Below are 25782 nucleotides of genomic sequence, written 5' to 3'. Positions count from 1 at the left end.
AATATCTGGAAATTAAAAATTTAACTCATGAATCAGAAAAGAACTCACAAGGGAAATTTTTTAAAAAATTTACTTGAGTGATGTTTCAGGCCTCAAATCAATGATCTCTGCTTACACTTTAAACCAGAAAAGAGCAAATTAAACCCTAAGTAAGTAAAAGAAAGGATATAATAAAAAGAAGATAAATTAGCAAAATGGTAAACAGACGAAAATAGGAAATAAACTCAAATTTGATTCTTTGAAACAATTTGATTCTTAGTGATATTAATAACCCCCTAGCAACACTGATCAAGAAAGAGAAAACCCAGATTACCAATATCAGGAATGATAGAGGAGGTGTCAGACCAAAACCATTAAAAGTATTAGGGTATACTATGAATAATTTTATGCCAATAAGTTCTGTAGCCTAGATGAAAGGGACAAAGTCCTTGAAAAATACAATTTATCAAAACAAAATGAAATTTAAAAATATAAATAGCCATATACCTAATAAATGGGATTTGTAATTAAAAAATTTTGCACCAAAAACCCTTCTTTACTAGTGAACTCTTAATCAAACATTAAGAAGAAATAATACCACTATTACATAAACTCCTAGAACATCAAGTAGAAAAAACACATTTTGTGAAACCAGTATAACCAGACAAGGACAGTATAATAAATGAAAATTGTAAATCATCCTTCAAGAACACAGATGCAAAAATTCTTCATTAGCAAATTGATCCCAGTAATCTATAAAAAGAATAATACATCACGATTGAGTTTTCAAAGTCAATGAATGTAACTCACCACATTAACAAAGTAAATGAGAAGAATAAGATCATTGCAATAGATACTGAAAAACTATTTTGACAGAACTCAATACCCATTCATGACTAAAAACTCAGCTAGGAATAGAAGGAATTTCTTCATCCTAATAAAGGCCATCTGTGGAAAACATGAAGCTAACATGATATATAATATTGAAATATTGAATGCTCCCACATTGAATTGGGAACAAAGCAAAGATGGTTGCTCTCTGATTTTTTTTTTTTCCAGCATTGTGCTGGAGGTCCTAGGTAGTCCAATAAGAAAAAGAAATCTAAAATACAATGATTGAAAAGAAAGAAAAAAAACTATTCGTTAACAGATGATGCAGTTTGTGAGTGCAGAGAACCCTAAGAAGTCTACAAAAACTACTAGCATTATTAATATATGAATTTAGCAGTGTCTCAGGACACAGTATGGTTTGTAAGTTAGCAACAAGCTTTTAGAAAACAAGATAAAAGAACAGTACCACTTATAGTAGCATTCAGAAACATAAAATATTCAATGATTAATGAAAGCCACACAGGACTTCTACACTAAAACTCCTTTTCCTAAGATAAGTTAAAAATGGAAAGATACAGGTGGTAGTCATCAATAGGAAGACTTAGTATTGCTAAGATGTTAATTCTTAACATGTTAACTTAAGATGTTAAGAAAGTAGAAAGCATCATAAAAAGGTTACTATGGGGAATCCAAGAGAGGAGAGGTTAATTCCACTTGAATAGAATCAGGGAAAGCTTCTTGGACCTGGTATGTGAGCTAGCTTAAAAATGGATTCAATGCAATTCCAGTCAAAATCCCAGCAAGCTATTTTTGAAGAAAGTGACAAGATCATTCTAAAGTTTATACAGAAATGTAATGTACCTAGTATAGCCCAAGTAATCTATTAAAAGAACAAAGTTGGGGCGCCTGGGTGACTCAGTAGGTGAAGCATCTGCCTTCGGCTCAGGTCATGATCCCAGAATTCTGGGTTCGAGTCCCACATCAGGCTCCCTGCTCAGCAGGGAGTCGGCGTCTCCCTCTCCCTCTGCCTGCTGCTCTGCCCCCCCACCCCCACCCCGCTCATGCTCTCTCTTGCATGCTCTCTCTCTCTCTCAAATAAATAAAATCTTAAAAATAAAAAAATAAAAAGTGATAAGAGTAGTGTCTATAGGAAAAGTATTTGCTGAGAGACTAAACATTATTTCTTTTCTTTTCTTTTTTTAAAAGATTTTATTTATTTGACAGAGACACAGCGAGAGAGGGAACACCAGCAGAGAGAGAAGCAGGCTTCCCGCTGAGCAGGGAGCCTGATGCAGGGCTCGATTCCAGGACCCTGGGATCATGACCTAAGCCAAAGGCAGACGCTTAATGACTGAGCCACCCAGGCGCCCCTAGACATTATTTCTAATGTGAACTCTGTCTCTAAGTTTATTTGGCCTTGAGCTAGTTCATTCAATCAGTTATTCATTCATTCATAATATAAGAGTATGTAAGAGAGACAAAGCCTGGTGTCAAATCTGTAAAAGTAAGCAAATACAGTATCCTAAGTGCTTTCTCACTGAGTATGATCATAAAAGGGAGTAGCCAACTCAGTGGCTGAGGAAGGCTTCACAAAAGGAGGTGATATTTGACTAGATTTTTCATGTTTCAGGAAGCAAAAGGTTTGTATCTGTGGTAAAGGTAACCCTTTCATTAGCGCTGGGTTTTAAGGTTCAAGACCTTTCCTGTAGCCATATTACCTCAGGATTTGACCAATTAGACCTTGACCATATGTGTATCCTTACCAACTGTTAGTCTTTGATCATTTTCCTTCTTACTTTTTCATTTACTTTGAGGAGCCTTCTTTTTGTTTCCTTCCTTTTCTTCCTTCTTTTAAATAATCGTATGCATTGCTGTATGTGTCTTTTACTGAAACAGTTGCCTTTCTTAAGGTTTTTATCTGTTAAATATCTCCATTTAACAGTTACTTGTCAATTATCTTTTACATGCAGGATATGAAAAGATGAACTAGATACAATCACTGTGCTCAAAGAATTTTCCACTTAATATATAAAAGTAACTAATTTAGAAAGTAGAAAGCATCATAAAAAGGTTATAGATAAATTACTATGGGGATTCCAAGAGAGGAGAGGTTAATTCCACTTGAATAGAATCAGGGAAAGCTTCTTGGACCTGGTATGTGAGCTAGCTTAAAAATGGGCAGCATTGATATGTTTAGTGATTGGGAAGGAACATTCCAGAAGAAAGGCCCAGGAGATGCAGCAGCATAACTTCAGGTATGATGAGAATATTTTGCCTGGGGCTATAAGAGATACCAGCAAGGATTTTGTTAGTAGTCTACAGAGGGATCAGAGTTAAAGAAACTTTTTAAGGGTAAAAAAAGTCCTGAACTTGCTTGTTTGTTGAAAGAATGATCCAGTGGACATTTGTAGGGCATATAATGTAAGAAATCTGTTTTATGTGAATAGAAAAAAGACTGGGCGCCTGGGTGGCTCAGTTGGTTAAGCGACTGCCTTCGGCTCAGGTCATGATCCTGGAGTCCCTGGATCGAGTCCCGCATCGGGCTCCCTGCTCAGCAGGGAGTCTGCTTCTCCCTCTGACCCTCCCCCCATCTCATGTGCTTTCTCTCTCATTCTCTCTGTCTCTCAAATAAATAAATAAAATCTTTAAAAAAAAAAAAGACTAAGGATATCTGTTACCAGTGACTGTCTCTGGTGGTGGCAAATAATTACAAGAATATTTGAGTTCTCTTCTTTTTGCTCTTCTGAATTTAAAAGGTTTTTTGACTTCTGCACTAAAATTTTTGTACACATATATGTAATTTAAAAATTTTATAAAAAGTATCTGCTTCACACGTCCACTATGGTGGGAGCTCATATGTTAAGAACTTATCAGTTGAGACCCTGTTGATACTCAGTTGAGGAAGCCTTCTTCACATCATGCTGCTTCTCTTTTATGTATTTATGTAAGCATGCATGTATGTAGATATGTATGTATGATTTTAGCCCTGGTGAAACAAATTTGGTTTCATTTTGCATTTTAATATATGCACTGTGTGTTGACTCAATACCCAAAACTTAGTGTTCTGTTTTCAGCTCTAAGAGATTTTCCTCATTCTGTTTTCTTTCACATACATAGGTTTTACAGAAAGCGACTCTTGTTGTCCAGAGTGAAGTGGACAAATGTGTGGAAGATATAATGAAGGAAAAGAATATTAACCCTGAGAAGGATGCCAGGTATGTTGTTTTTATGGTCTACTTTTATTGTGAGGTGTGGAGATCACACACAGTTAATTGTAAAACATTGGATCTGAAGGGGTTTTAGAGTTCATCCAGTTCAACCCTCTCACTTCTCTAAGATGAGGAATTGAGGAAATGCTTTCTCGATAGACAGAAAAAACGCAAGCTATGGAAGGCATTACTTTATTGTGATAGAAAGTATGATTTTTAGAAATAATAACTTTCTCATTTTCAGTTTTAAAATCTGTATGAAGGCGTGCTTACTGCAGATATCTGGTTATAAACAGCTCTATTTGGATGTAGAAAGTGTGAGGAAAAGGCCATATGATTCTGATAACCTCCAACATGAAAAGCTGCTTCTCAAGGTAAGTTTTTGTTTTCTGTATTTGAGGTAGTAAAGTCTGTGTGCAAATTCTAGAGGCTTATACAGTCATTCAATTTCTTTGCCCCTTATTGTTGGTGAAAGATGTACCTATTTTTGTAATTTTCTGATAAGCCTCATTAAAATATATTCACATAAGTTTTATTTTAATGCTTTTAATTCTGAAATAAATTATAAACTTATTAATAGAGGGATCTTTTCAACTGGTGAGTCCACAAGCTTCAGACGTTCCCCCTACTTTTTATATAAATCGCTCGTGTAAGTTAGGCATTTTTTTCAGCTTACTTTCAAATTGTAAACATGACTGTCCCTTTTCATATTATTATGTCATATATTTTGGGATTTGCAGAATGTGAATTGCCAAATAATGCCACCATACATTGAAAATTAAGAAAGTAATGAAATTTACTTTGAATTTTCCTAATTCTTATTGCTAAAGTATAAATACATAAGGCCAGTGAGAGGCCAAAAGTAGAGATTATTAAACCTGGAGTAAGCTTTCCAGATCATCTAGTCTGCCACCTTCATTTTAGTTTTAGGGATGAGGATTCTAAGGCCCAGAGGAGATGAAGTAATTTGCTTTTAGGCCAATTTCATTTTTAAATGGTTAAAGTCAAAGAACATAGCACATTGTACTTGGAGTTAGGAGTTTATGTTATATCTAAAAATGCTGTGGAAAGAGACATTGATAATATCTAAGTAGCAGATAATATTTATGTAACAGGTAATATCTAAGTAAACAGACAAGTTTTAAAAAAAAACACCTTTTTTTCTGAGAAGGTATAAATATACACTTCACCTACTTTTAAAATTAAAAATAAAACTTGATTTTGTAAAATGAGGATAATGAAAAAACGTACCTCAAAGGCCTGTTGGTGTAGACTGAACCTTTATATTTAAGAAGTTTTAGAATGGTGCCTAGCACTCACTGGGGGTTGGCCACCATTTGTATCTTCATTATTATCATTATTCCCATAACTTCTGACCCTTTCTACACATTACCTTCCCTTTAGAAGGGGTAAAATACACATCCTAGCATTTTAATCAAGGGAATTTTTATCTTGTTGATTCATTATGAGACTCAGTTTTAAAGGTAAGGAGCCAGTTGCCGGCGGTGAATCACTCAGCCACTGCATATACTCTGCAGTCTCCGTGGGTAAAGAGCTATGTAGGTATGTGTTTCTTTAAGTGTAGTTTAAGGACCACCTTCACTACAGTTAACCAATATCTTAATACTTAGAATTTAAGGTTCCACTTTGGCCCCATGAAATCAGAATCTCCAGGGGTAGAACCCAGAAATTTGATTATTTATGCATATTAACATTTGACTATTACTGGTTTTATTGTGTCTCTCCCCACATCACTGAGACTTTATCACTGGCATAATCAAACCCCTTGCTGAACCCATGGAGAGACACTGATGTGTTAGTAAAAGGAGAAGGGACCAGATAAAAACCCAATCTAATGATTGGATTAGCTTCAGGGCCAGAGTCCTGACCCTGTCTTAAAGTAAGGTCACAAGTCTTCACATTTTATTTTAGGTGACAGGATACTCCTTTCATTAGGAGTCCTTTACTCAACAATGCCTGAAATGGTAGTGAAATGGAAAAAAACATGCAAGTATTTCTGTTCTGCAAATATTTACAAACTTTTTAAACAACTTTTGTAAGTCTGCTTTGTTTGATGACTTGTGGTGTTGAATTTAGAAAATGATTAAATTTTTTAAACTTTGTTTTGCGTTGGTTAGTTTGTTGCTAATATTTGATTGCTGTTCTTAAGTGCTCAGTCTTAAGGAACATATTTACTTAAAACCAAGCCATATTATTTTTTCTTTTAAAATTATGAAAATTTGTAAAATAATGATCATACGGATTGAAATCCTGTCAGTCTTACTTCTTCGTGATTCCCTCCGTTTCCCTTCTTCTGTTTAGGGACCAATCACCCACCATTAGAGTGGAGCCTATTTAAGTATGTAGTGTTTGAGCGAAGGACCAAGTACCTAACACTGTTTTGTTTTGTTTTGTTTTTTCTCTTAAGGAGGCAGTTTACCAGTCCTGGTGTATATATATATATGTGTGTGTGTGTGTGTATGTATGTGTATATATATATATTACTTTAGTAAATAAAGATATCTCATTGTTTTCGATTTCGTGTACTTGTCACTTTTTTCAAATCTACTATTCTTAATATTAGTCTTTTAAATTGGAATAAGTAAAGTTTTTTAGGGTAATTGATAAGTTCTCTAAATACAGTCTTTGTTGAACCCCTATGATTTATCTACTAAAGCTGTTTAATTGAAAGCATTCAACTTACTTGTATGTCAGCTATGAGAAGAAAAATGTCTTAGTAAATTAAGAACATCGCTATTATTTGTAATATGGAAGTATGTTTGTACAGCTTTGGAATCTTCTAATGCCCACGAAAAAGTTGAAGGCTAGAATCTCCAAGCAGTGGGCTGACATTGGTTTCCAGGGTGATGATCCCAAAACTGACTTCAGAGGCATGGGCATACTTGGATTAATCAATCTTGTGTAAGTGAAATAAACTTTTTCTTCTTCTCTAAGTGAAATGATGGGTAACCTCCAATATTGTTAAATTCTAATAAGAATTGACCTAGTCGTTTCACACTATCTCTGAATTTTAATAGCTACAGTGCTTAAAGTATTTACTAATGTGCTGGCAACAATATGAAGACATGGGAAACATATTTTGTATGTGTGTGTGATTTCTTTACTTACTGATACCTTTCTTCCTTTCTCTTTCTGATACCTCGTAAGGAATCACGTATACTCTTTTTCTTATTTGTTTTATCTTCTTGCCTCTTCTCTCTTGGCTCTCTTAATTCCATTTTGGGAAATATAACTTGATACTAATAACGTCTCTTCACACTTACTCTTCAACATCTGTGATAAGTGATCTAAAGCCCTTACTTTTCAGAGCCTATATGAACTCTCTTTTTTTTTCTCCTTTAATACTTATGCTTGGGCACATACATGAAATCCCAAAATATGTAATTAAAATCAGAATTGATGGCCAAAACTATTCTAGAAAGTAAACTAGATTAGTATGGATGTGGATATGCAAATTAAAAGATTTCAGTGTTAGTGTCTGTCCTTGAACTGTGATTTATAGACCATAAAATGCCTAGAATGGGAAACCTAACCATTAGCAAAGTTTGGATAATTGTTACTGTGAAAAAATTAGTCCTAAAACTGTGCTAAATTATTAATATTGAGAATAACTAGGTCTGTATGGATAAAGCTATTTTGGGGGAAAATAGAAGATACAGTAGGGTTTCAATATCTCTAATTTTTTCCAGTCATAAAAGTACTTAATTTTCTGTAATACCTAAATTTTATAAGTATAAATATTATAAAGATTCCCTGTAAGTCTACCTGCCAAAGATACAACACAATACAAAAATAATTACAGGGGCACCTGGGTGGCTGAGTCGGTTAAGGGTCTGACTTCGGCTCAGGTCATGATCCCAGGGTCCTGGGGTCAAGCCCACCCAGCATTGGTCTCCTTGCTCAGCAGGGAGCCTGCTTCTCCCTCTCCTCCTCCCCTCACTCGTGCACTCACTCACTCTCTCAAATAAATAAATATAGTCTTAAAAATTTAAAAATAAAATTACAAAAGATGAGATTGCCTGTTTTCTACTTTGATAAACAAACTTCCAGTTGGAATTGAAGTAGAATAAATGCGGTTTGTTTCCACTTGGAAAAACTATAAAATATTTTGAAATTCATTGTTTTTCAGAACACATAGTATCTTTGTTTTTAGCCTTTAAAGACCATCTTTCTTCTTGGTACTTGCAAACTACACAGATATTTGAACCTCATGGATACCCCTTCATTCATGAATGATCCTTCAGTCATGGACTTCTGAATTAACAACCCTTGTTTTAATGGGTTGAAAATTAGCCAGTAAAGAAAAATCAAAGTCTATGGTATTAATCTGTAGAAGGAAAATGGGAAAACTTGGTTAGAAATTTCTATGCTTTATGAAAATTTCAATGATTGTGACTTCTAAAATTTAAATGAGCCATGGGAATCCACTTTTTATTCTACTTCTTATCCTTATACAAACACCCAGTCATTCATCATATATGTATATGTGCCTCAGTACCAGTGCATCATGAGGTGACCCAGGAGGTTGAACAGAAGATTTAGTCCCTCTCTTGAAGAACTCAAAGAAGTTGCATTAGTATAAGCCAACGGGATGTGTGAGCCTACAAATAGGTAGTTTTATGTATTTCTCCATTGTACCTGCAAATACTTCATTTTATGGCCAGGATTTCAGTTATACCACTGACCAAGGAGGGCTTTTTTAGTGCAAAAGAAAGGTTATTGCCTTTCTTCTGTTTGCACAGAAAATGGCATTAAACAATATGGGCTTCAGTTACGATAGAAGGAGTTAGCTGAGGCGAAAGGATGAATGTCTCAACAGGTACACACAGACTATTTTATAGAAAATTTAACAACAAACAAAAAGAACTCTAGATTTCTTTTTTAAAGCTAGGTAGAAAGTCTCTTGTTAAATAATTTATTTTTAAAATAAAGCATTGCCAAGGACCCATGTCCTGTACTAACTAGATAGGCCTGAACCCTCAGAATTAAATTTTGATTCACCAGCATTTCTGAGTCACTGAAGTGATTTGAGGTGGAGATTGGGATGATTGTGGCAGTACTGAGACTATCATCTTGGTCAGTACCTTTTTAAATTTCTTCTGGATATCTTCAATTTGAATAACGTATGTTAATTTTACTATTTTTCTTCAACTTTTTAAAGGTATTTCAGTGAAAATTATACCAGTGAAGCTCACCAGATTCTTTCCCGTTCAAATCATCCAAAATTAGGGTAAGCCAGATACATCAAAGAAACTGTAAATTCTTGAATTTTAAAATGTTGATTAGATTATCTGAATTTGAAAGTATTTTGAGGTGTTTTTTAAAATGAGATTATTTTTATTAATAAGAACTTTGTAGAAGATACTGCATGATACATTATTTTTAAGGCGAAATGTGATCATACACCAATTTTGTATTACTTCAATATTTTTTTGTCACAAGATATAGTTTGTCTATAAAATGGAGGTAAGGGACTTTATGAAAGTTTGTTGAGGAATAGATTTGAAAATAGGAATAGGAAATAGCTTTGACATGGAAATAGCTTTGACATTGAAATAGAAAAATGAGAAATAGCTCTGAAAATTGTAAAGTGAAATGCAACTGTGGTCCTACTAAGGGCGTTATCGTTATTTTATTTTTATATTCCAACAATACCTACCTTTGAAAAAACATTATAACAACATTACATCATAAGAATAAATACCCTGATAATGGAGGAGAAAATGTCAGATTACCCGGTGTATTTTAGAAACCAATGAGAGTGTACTCTTTTTATTTTTTTTTAAGGATTTTGGTTTTTCGTATTTGTATGGCCAAAGCTTCATTATCACTTCTTAGATTATATCCAGAAAATCAACAGCCTCTAAAAGAACAAAAATCTTTTATCTGTTCATAAAACCAATACTGTATTAGAAATGCATCAGAGTAATTTTTCACTAACTTCTTGCATAATTTTACATTTATTTTATGAGCTATTTGGCTAGCTGATATAACTGGTAATGTTTCTGACATAGGTATTCTTATGCAATAGTTGGAATCAACCTTACCGAGATGGCTTACAGCTTGCTGAAAAGTGAAGCTTTGAAGTTTCATCTCTACAACTTTGTTCCTGGTGTACCAACAATGGAACACTTTCATCAGTTTTATTGTGAGTATTAAAATGAGTTAAAGCTAGACATTTCTAGATATAATATTTCTACTAAATGTCTAACTTATGCTTGTCATTTTATTTATTATTTATTTAGGATCTTTGAAAAATGGAAATAATGGGGGTGCCTGGGTGGCTCAGGCGGTTAAGCATCTGACTCTTGGTTTTGGCTCAGGTGATGATCTCAGGGTCATGAGATGAAGCCCCGCATCAGGTTCCACGCTAGGTCTCTCCCTCTGCCCCTCCCTGCTCATGCACTCTCTCTCTCAAATAAATAAATCAATCTTTAAAAAGAAAGAAAAAAGAAAAACAGAGAAATAATGGAAGATGAGTCCCCAAGAGTATTTTATCATCAGTTTCTGGATTTGCTAAATAAAAAAATTTAGCAAGACCGTTTTTTCACATATATGTAAATTCAGGATTTATGCAGTTTTCCTGTAGACATCCATTTTCCAGTCAACTGTAAAATGCATTTTCCCTCTTGAATACTGGTTAGCGAATGCTGTTGAGTCAAGGACAGACCATTTGCACATTATTTTGTTAATCTTATAAAGAAATTTAATTTAAAGGAACATTCCCCGCCCCCCACCCCCCATTTCAAGGCCAGGTTTTCTTGTGTTAGATTGGGGGTACTTCATAACTAACTGTTCCTAATGCAGTCATTATTACCATTGTTCCATTAAGTTTTCTTGTGATGATATTTGCACCGTGAAGGTTTAATTAAATGAATTTATCTTGTGAAGCTATTGCTCAGAAGCAAAGACTTTAAACCCAGCTTAGTTTCACATTCTACTTTTCTTGATCTTTTTGTGTCTTTAGAATGCCATTTGCATGTTGGCAGGATATAGGAAACTAATTAGGTAATAAACGGCCAAATCATAACTTCGTCATCTCCATTGCTGAAGGCATCATCCAAGTCTCTCCTTCCCGCAGCCTCCCCTGCCTTCACTTAATCCCTTGTTCCAGGTTTGTTGATTGCTAAATTTCTCTTGCCTTTCCCATCCCCACTGTAACTGTGTGCAGCATGAGGCCTTTGTTACTAGGTTACTGCAATAGCTTTTTCTTTTTTTTTAATTTAATTTTTTTATGTTATGTTAGTCACCATACATTACATCATTAGTTTTTGATGTAGTGTTCCATGATTCATTGTTTGCGTATAACACCCAGTGCTCCATGCAATCCGTGCCCTCCTTAATATGCAGTAGCTTTTTCAGTAGTCTTTCTGTGATGACCTTTTTCCGGTTCTTCTCCACATTGCAGAGAGAATGATTTAAAATGAAAATCGAACCATTCTGCTCCATTGCCTACAGTTCTTCAAAAGGTTCCATTACAAGGCCTTTCATGATCCGTACCTTGGAAACCTCTCCAGATTCATTATCCTACCAAACACCAGCTCCCCACAGTCTGAAATGTGGGCACGCTGGCCTTTTTGTCAGGCAAATCTATTATGCTCTCTTTTGACTCTGGGCCTTTCATTCCACCTGGAATACCCATTCACTTCTTCCTTTCGTCCAGGTGGTGCCTGCTCATCTTTCAAATCTCAGTTTAGACGTGACCTTCTCTGGGAAGTCTTACCAGAGACTTTGTTCCTTAAGTTATCCATTTCTTTTTGCATTATTCTTCTTTCCTTCTCTTTTGGAGCATCCCTGTCAAACTAGAGACCTGCTTCTTCCTCCCATTCATGCATTTATGCACTGGGTGTCAGTTGCTGTTCTAGGCACTGGGGATAGAGCAGAAATGAGGCAAAAGTCTTGGCATTTATAGAGCTTCCATTTTCAAGACCGAAACAAAACATTCCCTTCATGCAGCGTCCACCTCCAGATACCAATCCAGTTATCTGCTCCCCTTCATCATAAAACTTTTCAAATAAGTGTTTTCACTCCCTCACTTCTAATTTTTTTCTAACTCCAGTTTAGTTTCTCTCCCCACTATACTGACTTTCACAAATACATGAAAATCCTTTGTTGCCAAATCCACTTGCCACCTTTTTCTCCCCATGTTATTTGATACTTTTAGCAGCACTAAGCATAGATCACCATGCTTTTCTTATCTTAAAACATCATCTGGGCTTTTCTGATGGCACACTCTTCTGGCTTTTCTCTGGCCCCCTCGCTCTTCTATAGACTTTTTTGCTAACTTTTCATCCACTCCCTTACTAAAGGTAGGAGCACCTCAAAGCCCAGCCCTGGACCCCCTTCTCTCTTGAGTCTTCATTCTGTCCCTAAGTGATCCCTAAGTCCCCCGTTTTTTTTGTTTTTTGTTTTTTTAAAGATTTTATTTATTTGACAGAGTGAGAGCATAAGCAGGGGTAATAGTAGAGGGAGAGGGAGAAGCAGGCTCCCCGCCAAGCAGGGAGCCCGATGTGGGGCTCGATCCCAGGACCCTGGGATCATGACCTGAGCTGAAGGCAGATGCTTAACCATTTGAGCCACCCAGGTGCCCCTCTAAGTCCCCCATTTGATAAACCATGCATGTACTAGTGATACCAAAGTGTACATCTTTAGCCCAACCTCTTTAACCCCCACCATTTGTATGTCTAGATTTTTTTTTAATGGATAAGGATAAAGGATCATATGGGGAGGATGATTACACAAAGGAGCAGTCGATGCATCATGTTTTCAGATGGAGAGACAGGTTTTTCAGGTCCCTAGGACCATCGCTGATGATTCTGCCTGGCGGGACTAAAGATTCCTAGCAGGCATGAGATGCTTTCCTTTACCCTTGCAGAGCTGTCATTGTTGCTTTGTTTAAGCACCCTCCTGGTCCTTCCTGACCCTACTGCGGATGTCTCCACGCCATGGCTGCTCCCCGATATAAATAATGAAACTGGGTCAGTATAGTCCCAGTGTACCTATCCTTTACTATAGACTCAGACTGTATATTCATCCTGTGAGCTGGGAAAAGACCCTTCCCTTGGGTCAACCTCAGCCAGTCTCTTTTTTTAGGGGTTGGGCATTTTGAACAGATTTTTAATCCAAATCTGCATCTTCTTTTTCCCTGTTCCCTGGGTCTTTTTTTCTCATCTTGTTGCTGGGGAACTGTTTTTCCCCCATTAGTCTTGTTTGATTTCCTCCCCTAAATCTCTCATTGACTTTTAGCATAGTGTCTAAACTCCTGAGACTTCACTAATAGTTTCTGATATTTGTTTTCTCTATGAAATACATGCTTATTTAATGCTGTCCATTGAACATAAATATAAAAAGGAAGAAATAAACTCTTCCCTCCCCCAAATTAAACATTTTGCCATATTTAAATAAATACAGGAGTGTGGTAGGTAGGAAGACGGTGCAAAATGACCTCTTAATTATGGCTTTTTCCCCTAATTATGGGTAATGTGAGTATCTTTGGATACTGTTGATCTCAGTGCCCTCAGCACCAACATCTTGTTTGGCTTGTCTAAGAAGAGCATCACAGTAATATCTGAGGTACAGAAGTCATCATAGGGCCTTCTCAGTTGCCTTGTTTCTATCAGTTCAGATCCATAAGAGCTGTAAATCTTCCTGCAAATGAAGCTTATGCTTTTCAAATTTCTTGAAATTTATTTATTTATTTATTTTTAAAGATTTTATTTATTCATAAGAGACAGAGAGAGAGAGAGGCAGAGGGAGAAGCAGGCTCCCAAGGAGCGGACCCTGGGATCATGATCTGAGTCGAAGGCAGACGCTTAACCATCTCAGCCACCCAGGCGCCCAAATTTCTTGAAATATTTAAAGCAACACACACACACACACACACACACACACACACACACACACACACACACACACACCTCACACCCTCACACCCTCACACCCTCACACCCTCACCCTCTCAATCTTATACACTGAAGTTTCTTCCCAAAAATTGGTCAAACCCTTTACCAGTAAAGTTTTATGTCTTAATTAAGGTCTGTTTTTCTTAGAAGGAGCATATTCTAACTAGAAAATGATTTGAAACTTTATCTTTTGAACATACATACCTTATTTATTGGGGGACTGGGCCCAGTTTGCAAAAATCGGTTCCAAGGTCATAGTTTTTGTATAGAACAAAAAACTATAAAGAGAGGAGCTTTCACATTTTTGATTGCCCTGTGATCTGTCTCCATCTCCCCATTTCCCCCTTTTTTCCTACTGCTTTTTTGTTGGTGTTGCTGTTCTCTATAGACAAGGCTGGAAATGGTGAGTGCTAATTCAGTTTCTTAGCTCCTTTGTCACCCTCTTGTACATTTAAATATAAGCAGATATCCAGTGTCATCCTGATTGGTTTGGTGATTCCAAAAAAAATAACTCGTTTGTATAACAAAAAAATTTATGGCTCAATAGTAACTTTATTGAGGAATAATTTATATAACATAACATTCACCCATTTTAAGTATACAATTCACTGAGTTTTGGTAAATTTGCTGTTATACAACCAACAGCATAATCCAATTTTAGAACATTTTTATTACCCCACAAGATCCCTCACGCCAGTTTACAGTTAATCCCTATTCCTATGGTTCCCTTATTTATTTTTTTTTTTAAGATTTTACTTATTTACTTGAGAGGGAGAGAGAGCAAGCGAGAGAGAGCACAAGCATGGGGAGCAGCAGAGGGAGAAGGAGAAGCAGGTTCCCCACTGAGCAGGGAGACCGATGAGGGACTCGGTCGATCCCAGGACCCTGGGACTATGACCTGAACCAAAGGCAGATGCTTAACCGACTGAACCACCCAGGCGCCCCTGGTTCCCTTATTTTTAACCCCTACTGGAAAACATCAGGTGCCCCTGTGGCTTTGGTTAGGGACAATAAAAGCACACAGGGAATTTTAAAGTTAGAAATTTTGTATGGAGGGGCGCCTAGGTGGCTCAGTCAGTTAAGCCTCTGCCTTTAGCTCAGGTCATGATCCCAGGGGCCTGGAATCGAGCCCTGCGTCGGGTTCCCCGCTCGGTGGGGAGCCTGCTTCTCTCTCTCCCACTCCCCGTTTGTGTTCCCTCTCTCACTGTGTCTCTCTCTGTCAAATAAATAAATAAATCTTAAAAAATATTTTTTTAATGGAATTTCTGTCAATACTAGTGTTTTAGAACTCCAAGAGTCAAAAGGAAAACAGATGTGCTTTGTGGAAAAACTCTTTTCCATCCTTCCCTGCAAAGATTTCATAGTTTATGCCATGTAAGGCCCTGCCAGCTTCCTATAATTTTGATGTCATCTCCTGGAGTTTCTTGATGTCTCATCAACTTAGCCATTATAGTCGCAGGACTTTAGGCAGGTCTTTCTCTGAGACCAATTTACATTATAGACCAACAACCCAACTCTGAAGCAAGAAATTTTAGTACTTTTTACTTGAGCAGTTTGTTCCAGACCTAAATAATCATTTGCATAGGTGGTAATGAAAAGCAGTTTTGGGATGCCTGGGTGGCTCCATTGATTAAGCTCTGGTCTTGATCTCATGGTCATGAGTTCAAGCCCTGCATTGGGCTCCATGCCCAGTGTGGAACCCACTTAAAAAAAAAAAAAAAAAGGCGATCTAAAGGACTTATATGAATGGTAAATAGCTAAAACATAATAGCTAAAAATACTAAAACAAAAATACAATAAAGTTTAGATAGATGTCTTATTTTTCATACTACCCAGATTATTAATCTCTAAATTTTTTTATTGTACATCCCTATCAATGTGATGGGATTTGGGGTGGGGGAGAGCACAGATTCAATTTATACATGAATGTGTAATTTCTATAGATGTACTATTGTTCCAGTGTATACACAAGCTAAATTTTGAATGAAATAAAGATTAAAAGTACTACTTAAAAATATTTACAAGATTACCATTCTCAGTTTGTCTTTTGGGAATGAGAAGCAAGTGGTATCCCTCTGCCCGGCAAGGGCTTATTCTTCACTTTTCCCACATATCCTGGTTAACAAATGTCTGTTTTATCATATCAAGAGATTAATCTGAGATCGTTCTTAAATTGGCCTTCTTATGAAGTGATATTTCAGTGTTGAAATGTCATGTGTTTTTTTTTTTTGCAAGATTTTATTTATTTATTTGATAGAGAGAGAGCACAGCAGAGGGAGAGGGAGAGGGAGAGGCAGGCTCCCCACTGAGCAGGGAGCCTGATGCGGGGCTCGATCCCAGGACCCTGGGATCATGACGTGAGCCGAAGGCAGACGCTTGACTGAATGAACCACCCAGGCACCCCGAAATGTCATGGTTCTTAACTGTTAATGTTTACTTTATTTATGACTAATGTTCTAAAATAGAATTTACTTTACTTTTTTTCATATTAAGTGATTATGATAGTCTAGCCACACTTTATGTAGTCACTATCTTCCCCTGCTCCATTTATCTGAAATAAGTCACTTCTGGGGCGCTTGGGTGGCAGTCGGTTAAGCGTCTGCCTTTGGCTCAGGTCATGATCCCCGGGTCCTGGGATCAAATCCCATATAGGGCTCCCTGCTCAGTGGGGAGCCTGCTTCTCCCTCTCCCTCTGCTGCTCCCCCTGCTTGTGCTCTCTTGTGCTCTCTCTCTCTCTGTCAAATAAAAAAAAAATCTTAAGGGCGCCTGGGTGGCTTAGTCAGTTAAGCATCTGCCTTTGGCTCAGGTCGTGATCTCAGGGTCCTGGGGTTGAGCCCCGCATCGGGCTCCCTGCTCAGTGGAGAGTCTGCTTCTCTCTCTCCCTCTGCTGTTCCCCCTGCTTGTGTGCTCTCTCTCTCTCTCCCTCTCTCTGTCAAGTAAATAAATAAAATTAAAAAATCTAAAAAAAAAAAATCTTAAGTCACTTCTATTTCTTCTTAAAAATTCTTTCAGGAGAGGAAATGAGATTCTGGTGGAAACAAAGTCTAATTTATTACATAATAGAGACCACTTGAAAACTATGTGATTTGAGCAAGTTTTTTAAGCTCTGTGGGCACCTGGCTAGCTTAGAGCATGCAACTCTTGATCTCAGGGTCATGAGTTCCAGTCCCACGCTGAACACAGAGATTACGTGAAAAAAAAAGTAAAAGCTCTCTGCACACTCCGTTTCCTCTTCGGTAAAATGGGTATAAGGTAGTACTGCATCATAGGATTGCTGTGAGAGTAAATATGCACATGAGCACATGGTGAGCACTATAATAGCATTTGTTAAATAATTAAATAAATATATTTGGTTGAATCCAAATACAGTGTAGGAGTGGTTTTAAATTCACGTTTTTTGGTTGTAAATATATCTATATACATATTTTTTATTAAGTACTGTTAACATTTTGAGGATTAATTTGGCTACTATCATGAGGATGTTAAAAAACAAAAATGATAAGCCTACTATTTAGAGTTCATTTTTTTTTTTAACATTTTATTTATTTGAGAGAGAGAGAGAGCATGAGCCAACGCCGGGGGGAGGCTGTGGAGGAGCAGAGGGAGAGGGGCCAGCAGACTCCATGCTGAGCACAGAGCCCGATGTGGGGCTTGTCTCACAACCCTGAGATCATGACCTGAGCGAAAATTAAAAGTGAGACTCTTAACTAACTAAGCCACCCAGGCACCCCTCATATATTCTTTTTAAAAAGAGAAGGTGCTGATAGTTCATTGAGGAAAGCAGAAATAATTTTTAGATTTATAAATCAAGTAGCAAACAGCTTTCATGTATTTTATCCTTGTCAAATCTTTTCTCATTACTTTCATATTTGTGTTTCAGGGGTCTCTGAGGATAACTTTTTTTCCTATTCCCAAGGTATCTTTTGACAGTGCTGTGTCTCTTTCCATTTGAGGGATTTTATTGATATTTGAGACAAACAGTAAATATACTAAATATTTTATTGAAATTCCTGCTTATTTTGAACATACAAAAATATTTCTTTTAAGGTTTTCCATGTTTCTAGTAGTTTAATATAATTTCTGATTACTGTATCTTTCAAAAAATTTTTTTATTGAAATTCAGTTTAGTTAACATATAGTGTAAAATTGGTTTCAGGGGTAGAATTTAGTGACTCATCAGTTGCATCTAATACCCAGTGCTCATTACATCAAGTGCCCTCCTTAATAAACCCCATCACTCAATTATCCAGTCCCCCGACCCCCATCCCCTCCAGCAACCTTCAGTTTGTTTCTCATAGTTAAGAGTCTCTTATGGTTTACCCCCATCTCTGTTTTCAATTTACTTTATTTTTCCTTCCCTTCTCTTTTGTTCATCTGTTTTGTTTCTTAGATTCCACATTTGAGTGAAATCATACGGTATTTGTCTTTCTCTGACTGACTTATTTCGCTTAGCATAATACCTTCTAGTTCCATCCGTGTTGTTGCAAATGGCAAGATTTCATTTTTTTTTTTGATGGGCAAGTAATAGTCCACTGTGTATATATAACACATCTTCTTTATCCATTCATCTGTCGATGGACATCTGGACTCTTTCCATAGTTTGGTTATTGTGGATATTACCCATAAACATTGGGGTGCAGGTGCCCCTTCAGATCACTATTTTTGTATCATTTGGTTAACTACTTAGTAGTGCAATTGCTGGGTTGTAGGGTCTGATTATTGTATCTTAATGTGGAATTTAAAGGATGATTCTGCACTTTAAAATGAGATGCTTTGGTTGTGATTTCCCTACTGAGCACTATATTTATGTTTTATTTTTCTTTAACTGCAGGTTACCTTGTCTATGAATTTGACAAGTTTTGGTTTGAAGAAAAGCCAGAAAGCATTATGTATTTCAACATGTATAGAGAGAAGTTTCATGAAAAGATTAAAGGACTCTTACTGGATTGTAATGTATCACTTACTTTAAAAATATGAATCATCCGTAGTATCTTCTATTTCTACCACATTTTGCACACACAACAGAATTTATATGTTGTAATAGAAATCTGATCAATTACACTCGTTATATATAATTTCCTACAAAAATATTTCAGAAATTCTATTTAAGAAAGCTAGTGGACAATCAGTGTATGTTTACAGTCATTTATACACTGTTCTCCAAAGGTACCTTATCCTTCCAAAGATCCTTTCTGTAGAGGCCTGCGAACTATAGTTTGGAACTTGGGACTTAGCCCATTTGGTGTAAAAGTATAAATCAGGTATTTGTATTAAATTGGTTGATTAAAATGTGTAAAAATCAGTTTTCATTTTTATGTGTTGTAACTATCAAGTCAGTCTCTTTTCAGAGCTCCTTTCAGATTTTTTGTGCTTCAGTTTGGAAATGATTTTTATTTCCTTCGCTTTATTTTAGCCCTGGGTTAATTAACAGGAAGAGTAGTTCTTCATGGCTTTCTTTGCATCTCAGTCACATTCCTGATGTTGCTTCATTCGTAGCAAAAAGCATAGACTCGTCAGACAGGATAACCAATCGTGGCCTCTTCCTTTTTGGTTTCTCTGATTATTTAGCGTAATAGCTAATGAGAGAATGACAGTATTGGTGACTAGCTTTTTTGTTTTTAAATACCACACTTGGATATATCACAGTGGTATTTTAAAGCTTAAAGGCATTTTTTCATCTTCAGTATTTGCTTTTCAGTCCGTGGTAGGAAGGAAATGTGGTTAGTGCTCGGTGTGAAGGCCTTTTATGAGGCTTCTCTGCCAGTGAGCGTTTATGAAAAGAGATGTATTTGCTAAGAAAATCTTGACTGTATTCAAAGGACAGTGGCTATTTCCATAAAGCTGTCTTTGAACTGAAACAAAAGGAAAACCTAAAGCTTTTTAAAAATACCCGTTAAAACGTTGGTTTATTTTACTTACTGTTAACTGTTGCTTCTTTTTGCTTTGCCCCAAGAATGTTTCTAGAGAATGGTGTATGGACTTTATGGGTATTCTTTGAGTTAATGGTCTGTGGGATTCTAAAGTAGCCTGAGGATGATGACTGTGCATTGCGTATAGCTTTATTCTCCTCAAATCTCAGGAGGGCGTCAAGTGCTGTCAAGGATTATAGAGTGATGAGATTCTAATGGGAATAATTTCTTCCTTATGTGTTTTAGAAATTTGTACTCCTAGCAAAACTAAAAGAGTTTAAAGATATGTCTAATTACTAAGTTCTTCTTAAATGGTACAGAAACCAGCCTGTGAGAGACATAATTTAAACATGATGAGAGTTAGCGCATCTTTTCACATGGTATATATCAAATGTTTAAGGATTGACTCCTGTGGTATAGCAAGACCTGAGACTTGCAGTATTTGTTCATGTCTATTGACACACCTCTCTCTGCAAACTTGCCAAAGAGAAGAGTGATAAAAAATATCCAAGTGGAAAATAACAGATGCAGTGTTGTGTAGCACGTACATTGAGAACGCAGCATTAAAACTATTATTTTCTCAACAGGATAAAACTTTAAAAAATTGGGTTCATTTTATTAAAATCATGGTGGTTTGGCATCTCAGTATCACAGGAATTTTTAAAAATTGGTTTTGGTTTCCTGTAGGAGACTTTGCAACCTTGGGATTATCTTTTTTCTTTTTTTAATTTTTTTTAATGTTTTCAATGTTTTATTATCCAGCTCTAGAGTTCTAGGAGATGTAGCAAAATCCTGGTAAGGATCAGGTGCTAACCATTAAAGTTCATTTTATATATTGAATGTTTACTCTTACATGGAAAGCAATTCTGTTTAATTTCCATGCTCAAAATACTTACCTTTATATTTTAATCTTTCAACAGCTGAGGTCTTGAACTGATTTAAACCTTTGTCAATATACTTAATAAAGAATGATCCAATTATGAAAGGGGAAACTTTTTAAGTAAGTTTTCCCCTTCTAGGGAGGAAAAAAACTTTAATGTTTTAAGAATGTCATTAGAAAGTTTGGTCAATAATATGGTCTTTAAATGAACTCTGTTTATACAATATAGATATTGTCCTGTTTTTGCTTAAAATAATCAGTAACCATTTCAGAAATTCTGTAGTGAGGTGGTCTAAAAGCTACCAATAAAATCTAACTGTCTGATAGTCTGGAAGCCAAGCTAAGTGTCCCCGCTTGTAAATTAGAATGTAACATAGTGACATACATGAAAAGAAAAACATAATTGTGTCTACCTTCCTACTTTTCCTTGCTTTCAACCTATGTATGTTAGAATTTTATGTAGTCTTAAAATCCATATTTAGAATCTTACTGTTTCTATAATAATGAATGAAATACCAAAGTAGTGATAGAATTGAAGTAGCAGGAAAATTATGTTTGCTTTAGCATCAGAAAAGTGAATCGATGTTGAAATGAATTTTTGTGTGTGCCAGATCGAAGAGAGTGTGCCAGTGACAAGAATAGTGTAAACATAGAATTACACTGGTTGTAGTTCAAATACGTTCTGAAAGACAATCTTTAAGGAAATAGGAGAAATCAGGGGATATCAGTGTATCAGTGAACCTAGACCAGCCTCTCTTTGTATATATATATGGTGGTAGAGTTAGATATAAAATCAGTGTCTTACTGGCACCAGTTCAGAAAACAAGATCTTTTTCTTGAAAATGCCCATCCTGTTTTTTTTCTATTTTAACAACTATTTGGATTTGTATGTTTCTCTATGTGAAAAATATACGTAGTCTTCGTTTTTATTCCAGTATTAATAATTGTTTATGTACTGTTTCTCCCCTTTGCATTCAGTGAAATTGAACTTGGTCAAAGATTTGCTCAAAGGAGCAGCATTATATGAGTGAAAAGTGGAATGCTCGTTACCAGAGCAGGAAAGATTACACACTATCATGGCACGGAAGAGAAGAGGTTTGGCTTGGAGGGCAATAATGTTTATTATCCTCCTTGAATTAATGATTGGGGGCCAGCAGCTATTTTCTCAGGATAAATGGTCCACCCAGCTTCTCTACGAACAAGTCTGGGGAGGCTTACTTTCCATTTTCACATTTATGAACCTCTCCACACAAGCAGATTGTTAATGAAGATTGATGGACTTATTAAACATCTGAGCGAAATCATGAGTGAGCTTGTTTCGTTTTGTTTTGTTTTTTTCTGGCTTCAGCTTTTGACAAGAAAAAATTTAAATGTAGTTCAGCTAAGACCCAACTATTATAGGACAATTCTTTTTTCTTTTTTTTTTCTAATTATAGGGCAATTCTGTGTTTCTGTTAATGTATTCAAAAAATGAGCAGTGGCTTTCCCTGGGGGAAAAAGTGCTGGTTGGCAACTTAAAGAAATAGATTTTTGTCTACTTTGGATAAAACAATTAACTTCTTATGTAAAAGCAATAGTTGAAATGTGATGTCATTTTGTTCGGAATGTTGTGAGCAAATAAAAAATGTGTCAAAATTGTTATGTAAGCCTTTCTCCTAATCCTTCCGTCTCTTCCCTTCCTCCCCATCCCTTATTTAAGTCATTTATATTCATGAAATAGTGTCTTTCTTATTTAATCCTTTATTCATGTTCCTATAGATGAATCAAAATACACAGAAAATTTTTATTTTTATGACTTTAACTCATCCACTAATTACCTATTTAAGATGTTATTGGGTAATAGCAGTTGGTTATGAGACCAGAAAAGAAGCTGCCACTCCCACCCCCCATTCTTACAAAGGATAGGAATAATTCATACTACACTGCAGTATGTTTTACTTAACTTTGCAATGAATCTTAGACACATTTTTATATTAATGCATAGCTTCCTTATTCGATTTACGTACAGCTGCAGAGCATTCCTGTGTGTGTGTTTGTATGTATCTTATTTTGAACTAAACAAAAATACTACATATGTCACTGGTTGGATACAGCAAAAACAGTACTTGTTAAAGTTAGTACTAATTATAGCTTTAAATGAATGTATTGAAAAAAGAATGGCTGAAAACTAAGACAAAGCAATCATCTCAGGGAGTTTGGCAAAGAACAAAATAAACCTAAAGAAAATAAAGAAGGAAATACTAAAGGCAAGAGCCCAGATACACGGAATAGAAATGCATACCATAGAATCAACAAAAGTAAAAAGCTGTTGCTTGAAAAGACTAGTAATACTGATAAACCTTGGTGAGATAAATTAAGAATAAGGAAGAAAGCAAACAATGATATCAAGAATTAAATATGAAACATCACTACAGATCCTGCAAACACTGAAAAGAAAATATATTAAGGATAACCTCAAAAATTTGAAAATTTAGATGAAATATAAACATTTCTAGAAAAATATGCTTACCGAAACAAAACTGTACAAGAAGAAATAGGGAAGCAAAAAGTCCTAGCATTGTTATGTGGATTCAGCAATTTAAAATCTTTCCATTAAAAAACCTACAGTTCTGTGTGGCTTGCACTGATGAGTTAACACATTTAAGAATAAAATAATGACAGTTTTCACAATCTCTTCTACATAAAAGGTGGACACCATGTAATTCATGAAACTCATAATTTTGATGACTCAAGTCCAACCAAAACAGAATGAAAAAGAATAATTATATGCTAGTGTCATTTTAGATTCTGTAATGCTAAATAGAAGCATACTGAAATCCAGAAATAAATATATTAAATCAATAATGAACTACATATAGATATGCTGTTTTAATGTGTGATCAGTTATAACTCAGTTGGGTTAATTCCCAGAATAATAATAATGAAATTTACCACATTAGCATTTGAAAATCACATAATCTTAAAAGTTGCCGAAAAAGCATTTGATAAAAATTCAACATCCATTCATGTTAAAAACTTAGCAAATGAGAAATAGAAAGGGGTTACCTTAATTTTACAAAATGTATCTATAAAACAATAGCAAATATATTTAATGGTAGAACATCGGGATGAGAATTAAGAAAGGATGTCACCACATGTATCCGTCCGTTTTTGCCACAGTAACAACGTATAACAACCAATCACGCAAAAATCTTAGTGGCATACAAAAAAAGGCATTCCCTCCTCACACGTGGGTAGGCTAACCAGGCAGCTTTGCTAATCTCCACTGGATTCAGCTGGCCTTACATACAGGTCATGGGTTCGGTTCCTGTCAGCTCCATGTGATTACTCATCTGGGACCAATGGGCTACCTGAGGCATGCTCTTTAATGGTGCAGCAGAAACACAAGAACAAGCCCAATGGCTCACAGGGATTTCAAGCCTTTGCTCACTCACATTCCCTGGGTCGTATAGCAAGTCACATGGTCAAGTCCAACTTCAATGGAACAGGGAAATGTACTCTATTAGAAAGGGCTAAGGAGTGAACATTTGATGAATAATCCAAATTGTCACATCTATTCAAAATTGTGCTAGAGTCCTACCTAGTACAATACAACAAGTGGATGGAAAGAAAGAAAAGTTATTATTCATAAATGATATAAATGTGTACATAGAAAATCCAAGAGAATTGATCCAATATCAAGGGTAGAGGAGGAATTTTTGATCATTTATCAAGGGTGAGGGATTCTGGCTAAACCTATTTAGCCCGATTCTTGTTAAATTGTGCCCTTGTAGACATGCCTAAGAAGGATTTAGTAGAAAAAGGCAGCTCAGAGAAGCCTGACTGTAAGGTTTGATCAAGGGGGAGCATCTTGTCACTACTGCCTACTGCCTGACAGCAAAGAAACGAACTTCTATGTTTTCTTCCGTATTCTTGACAGAAACATGCTACTCTAAGGTTGTGGTTTGTTGTAGTTTGGATTCCCCCAGAATCAGACCTTAAGATAAGGATTTGTCATTCATTTGGGAGGTGATTCCAGGAAACACTGGTAAGGGAGTGAGGGAATTGAAGTCATCCCATAAAGGGTTTTGTATTAAACAAAATTATACTGTGTAGCAGGATTTTGAGTCCCTGGGTGAGGGTCAGGGGACTAAAGTATTTATATAAAAACTCCCATCAGTTATTGGGCAAGGGCCGCTCTCCCAGGGGTGTGTTGTTTTCCCTGTTTGTCTATCGTGCCATGCGCAGACGCACAAAGATGGCTCTGACGGCCGGAAGACCCTGTAGAGATGCTGACGTGACAACAGGAAGTCAGGCCCGCATGCGCCAGAGTGGTGAGCTCAAAGTGATAGATGAAGGATATTGCAGACATCTGCTACAAGACCATTTTACAGGTAACAGCAGGGGAAATAAGCACCAGGGGAACCTCATAAAGTCAAGGGGGAAAAAACACAACAGTAGATAGAATGTGGAGCTGATGGAAACAGAATGCTGCCTGATAGCCTGTGGGATTCCTGGCCCTTCCGCCATTCTTTGTTTTTGGCTTAAAACAAGCCTGGGCTTTGTCTTATACCTCTTTTTTTAATCTCTTGTTTATTCTTTCCCTATTTCTTCTGCACTCGGTTTGTAACACGAGAAAAAGGTTACTGCAGGTGTTAATGATGAATTTAGCTTGGCTGGAAAGATGCCATGAGGATCGGTTTCTATCTCCCTAAGAATCTCAGACTGTTCTTCTAACCGAAGGTTACCTTCTGGCTCAAAAATTCTGGGATTCTGGAATAGATATCACAATTCTAATAACAATATGCCCAAATGATTATAGTGTCTTAGAAGTTGTTACAAGTGCCATAAAATATAGACTCCCAAAATTAAAAATCTGTACCAATTACATTTAAAGTATGTTTATGCCTATTGATTTCTAAAGACCTTCACTTGCTATTGGGCAGTTTTGTAATCTAGGTGAACTGCAAGTTTTACACTCAGAGATAGATCCAAAATGGCAAACTTTCAAAGGTATTAGCAGTACTTTATTGGATATATTAACTGACAACTGGGTTAATACATTAAAGGGA

The 25782-nt window shown here is 36.3% G+C and overlaps 1 protein-coding gene across 3 annotated transcripts in view; it reads left to right on the top strand.

Moving 5' to 3' along the window:
* ELMOD2 (ELMO domain containing 2) overlaps positions 1–22353 on the top strand; it is a 30976-nt gene extending 8623 nt beyond the window's left edge. The window contains exons 4-10 of one of the 3 annotated variants that reach the window (XM_028102360.2): positions 3928–4025; positions 4264–4393; positions 6808–6941; positions 9202–9270; positions 10055–10188; positions 18774–18890; positions 21710–22353. In XM_028102360.2, coding sequence (XP_027958161.1) covers positions 3928–4025; positions 4264–4393; positions 6808–6941; positions 9202–9270; positions 10055–10188; positions 18774–18890; positions 21710–21762 — 735 coding nt within the window. In that variant the 3' untranslated portion in view covers positions 21763–22353. Of the gene's footprint in view, positions 1–3927; positions 4026–4263; positions 4394–6807; positions 6942–9201; positions 9271–10054; positions 10189–18773 lie in introns of all 3 variants that reach the window. The other 2 variants (XM_028102362.2, XM_028102361.2) reach the window with 2 other exon arrangements.
* Positions 22354–25782: the final 3429 nt, after the last annotated feature.

The sequence above is a fragment of the Eumetopias jubatus genome, unplaced genomic scaffold (assembly GCF_037043125.1).
Source record: "Eumetopias jubatus isolate StellerSeaLion01/CBP00866 unplaced genomic scaffold, mEumJub1_p1.0 scaffold_2, whole genome shotgun sequence".
Taxonomy (NCBI): domain Eukaryota; kingdom Metazoa; phylum Chordata; class Mammalia; order Carnivora; family Otariidae; genus Eumetopias; species Eumetopias jubatus.
Note: the sequence above shows the minus strand (reverse complement) of the source record. Positions and strands in the feature narration are given on the sequence as shown.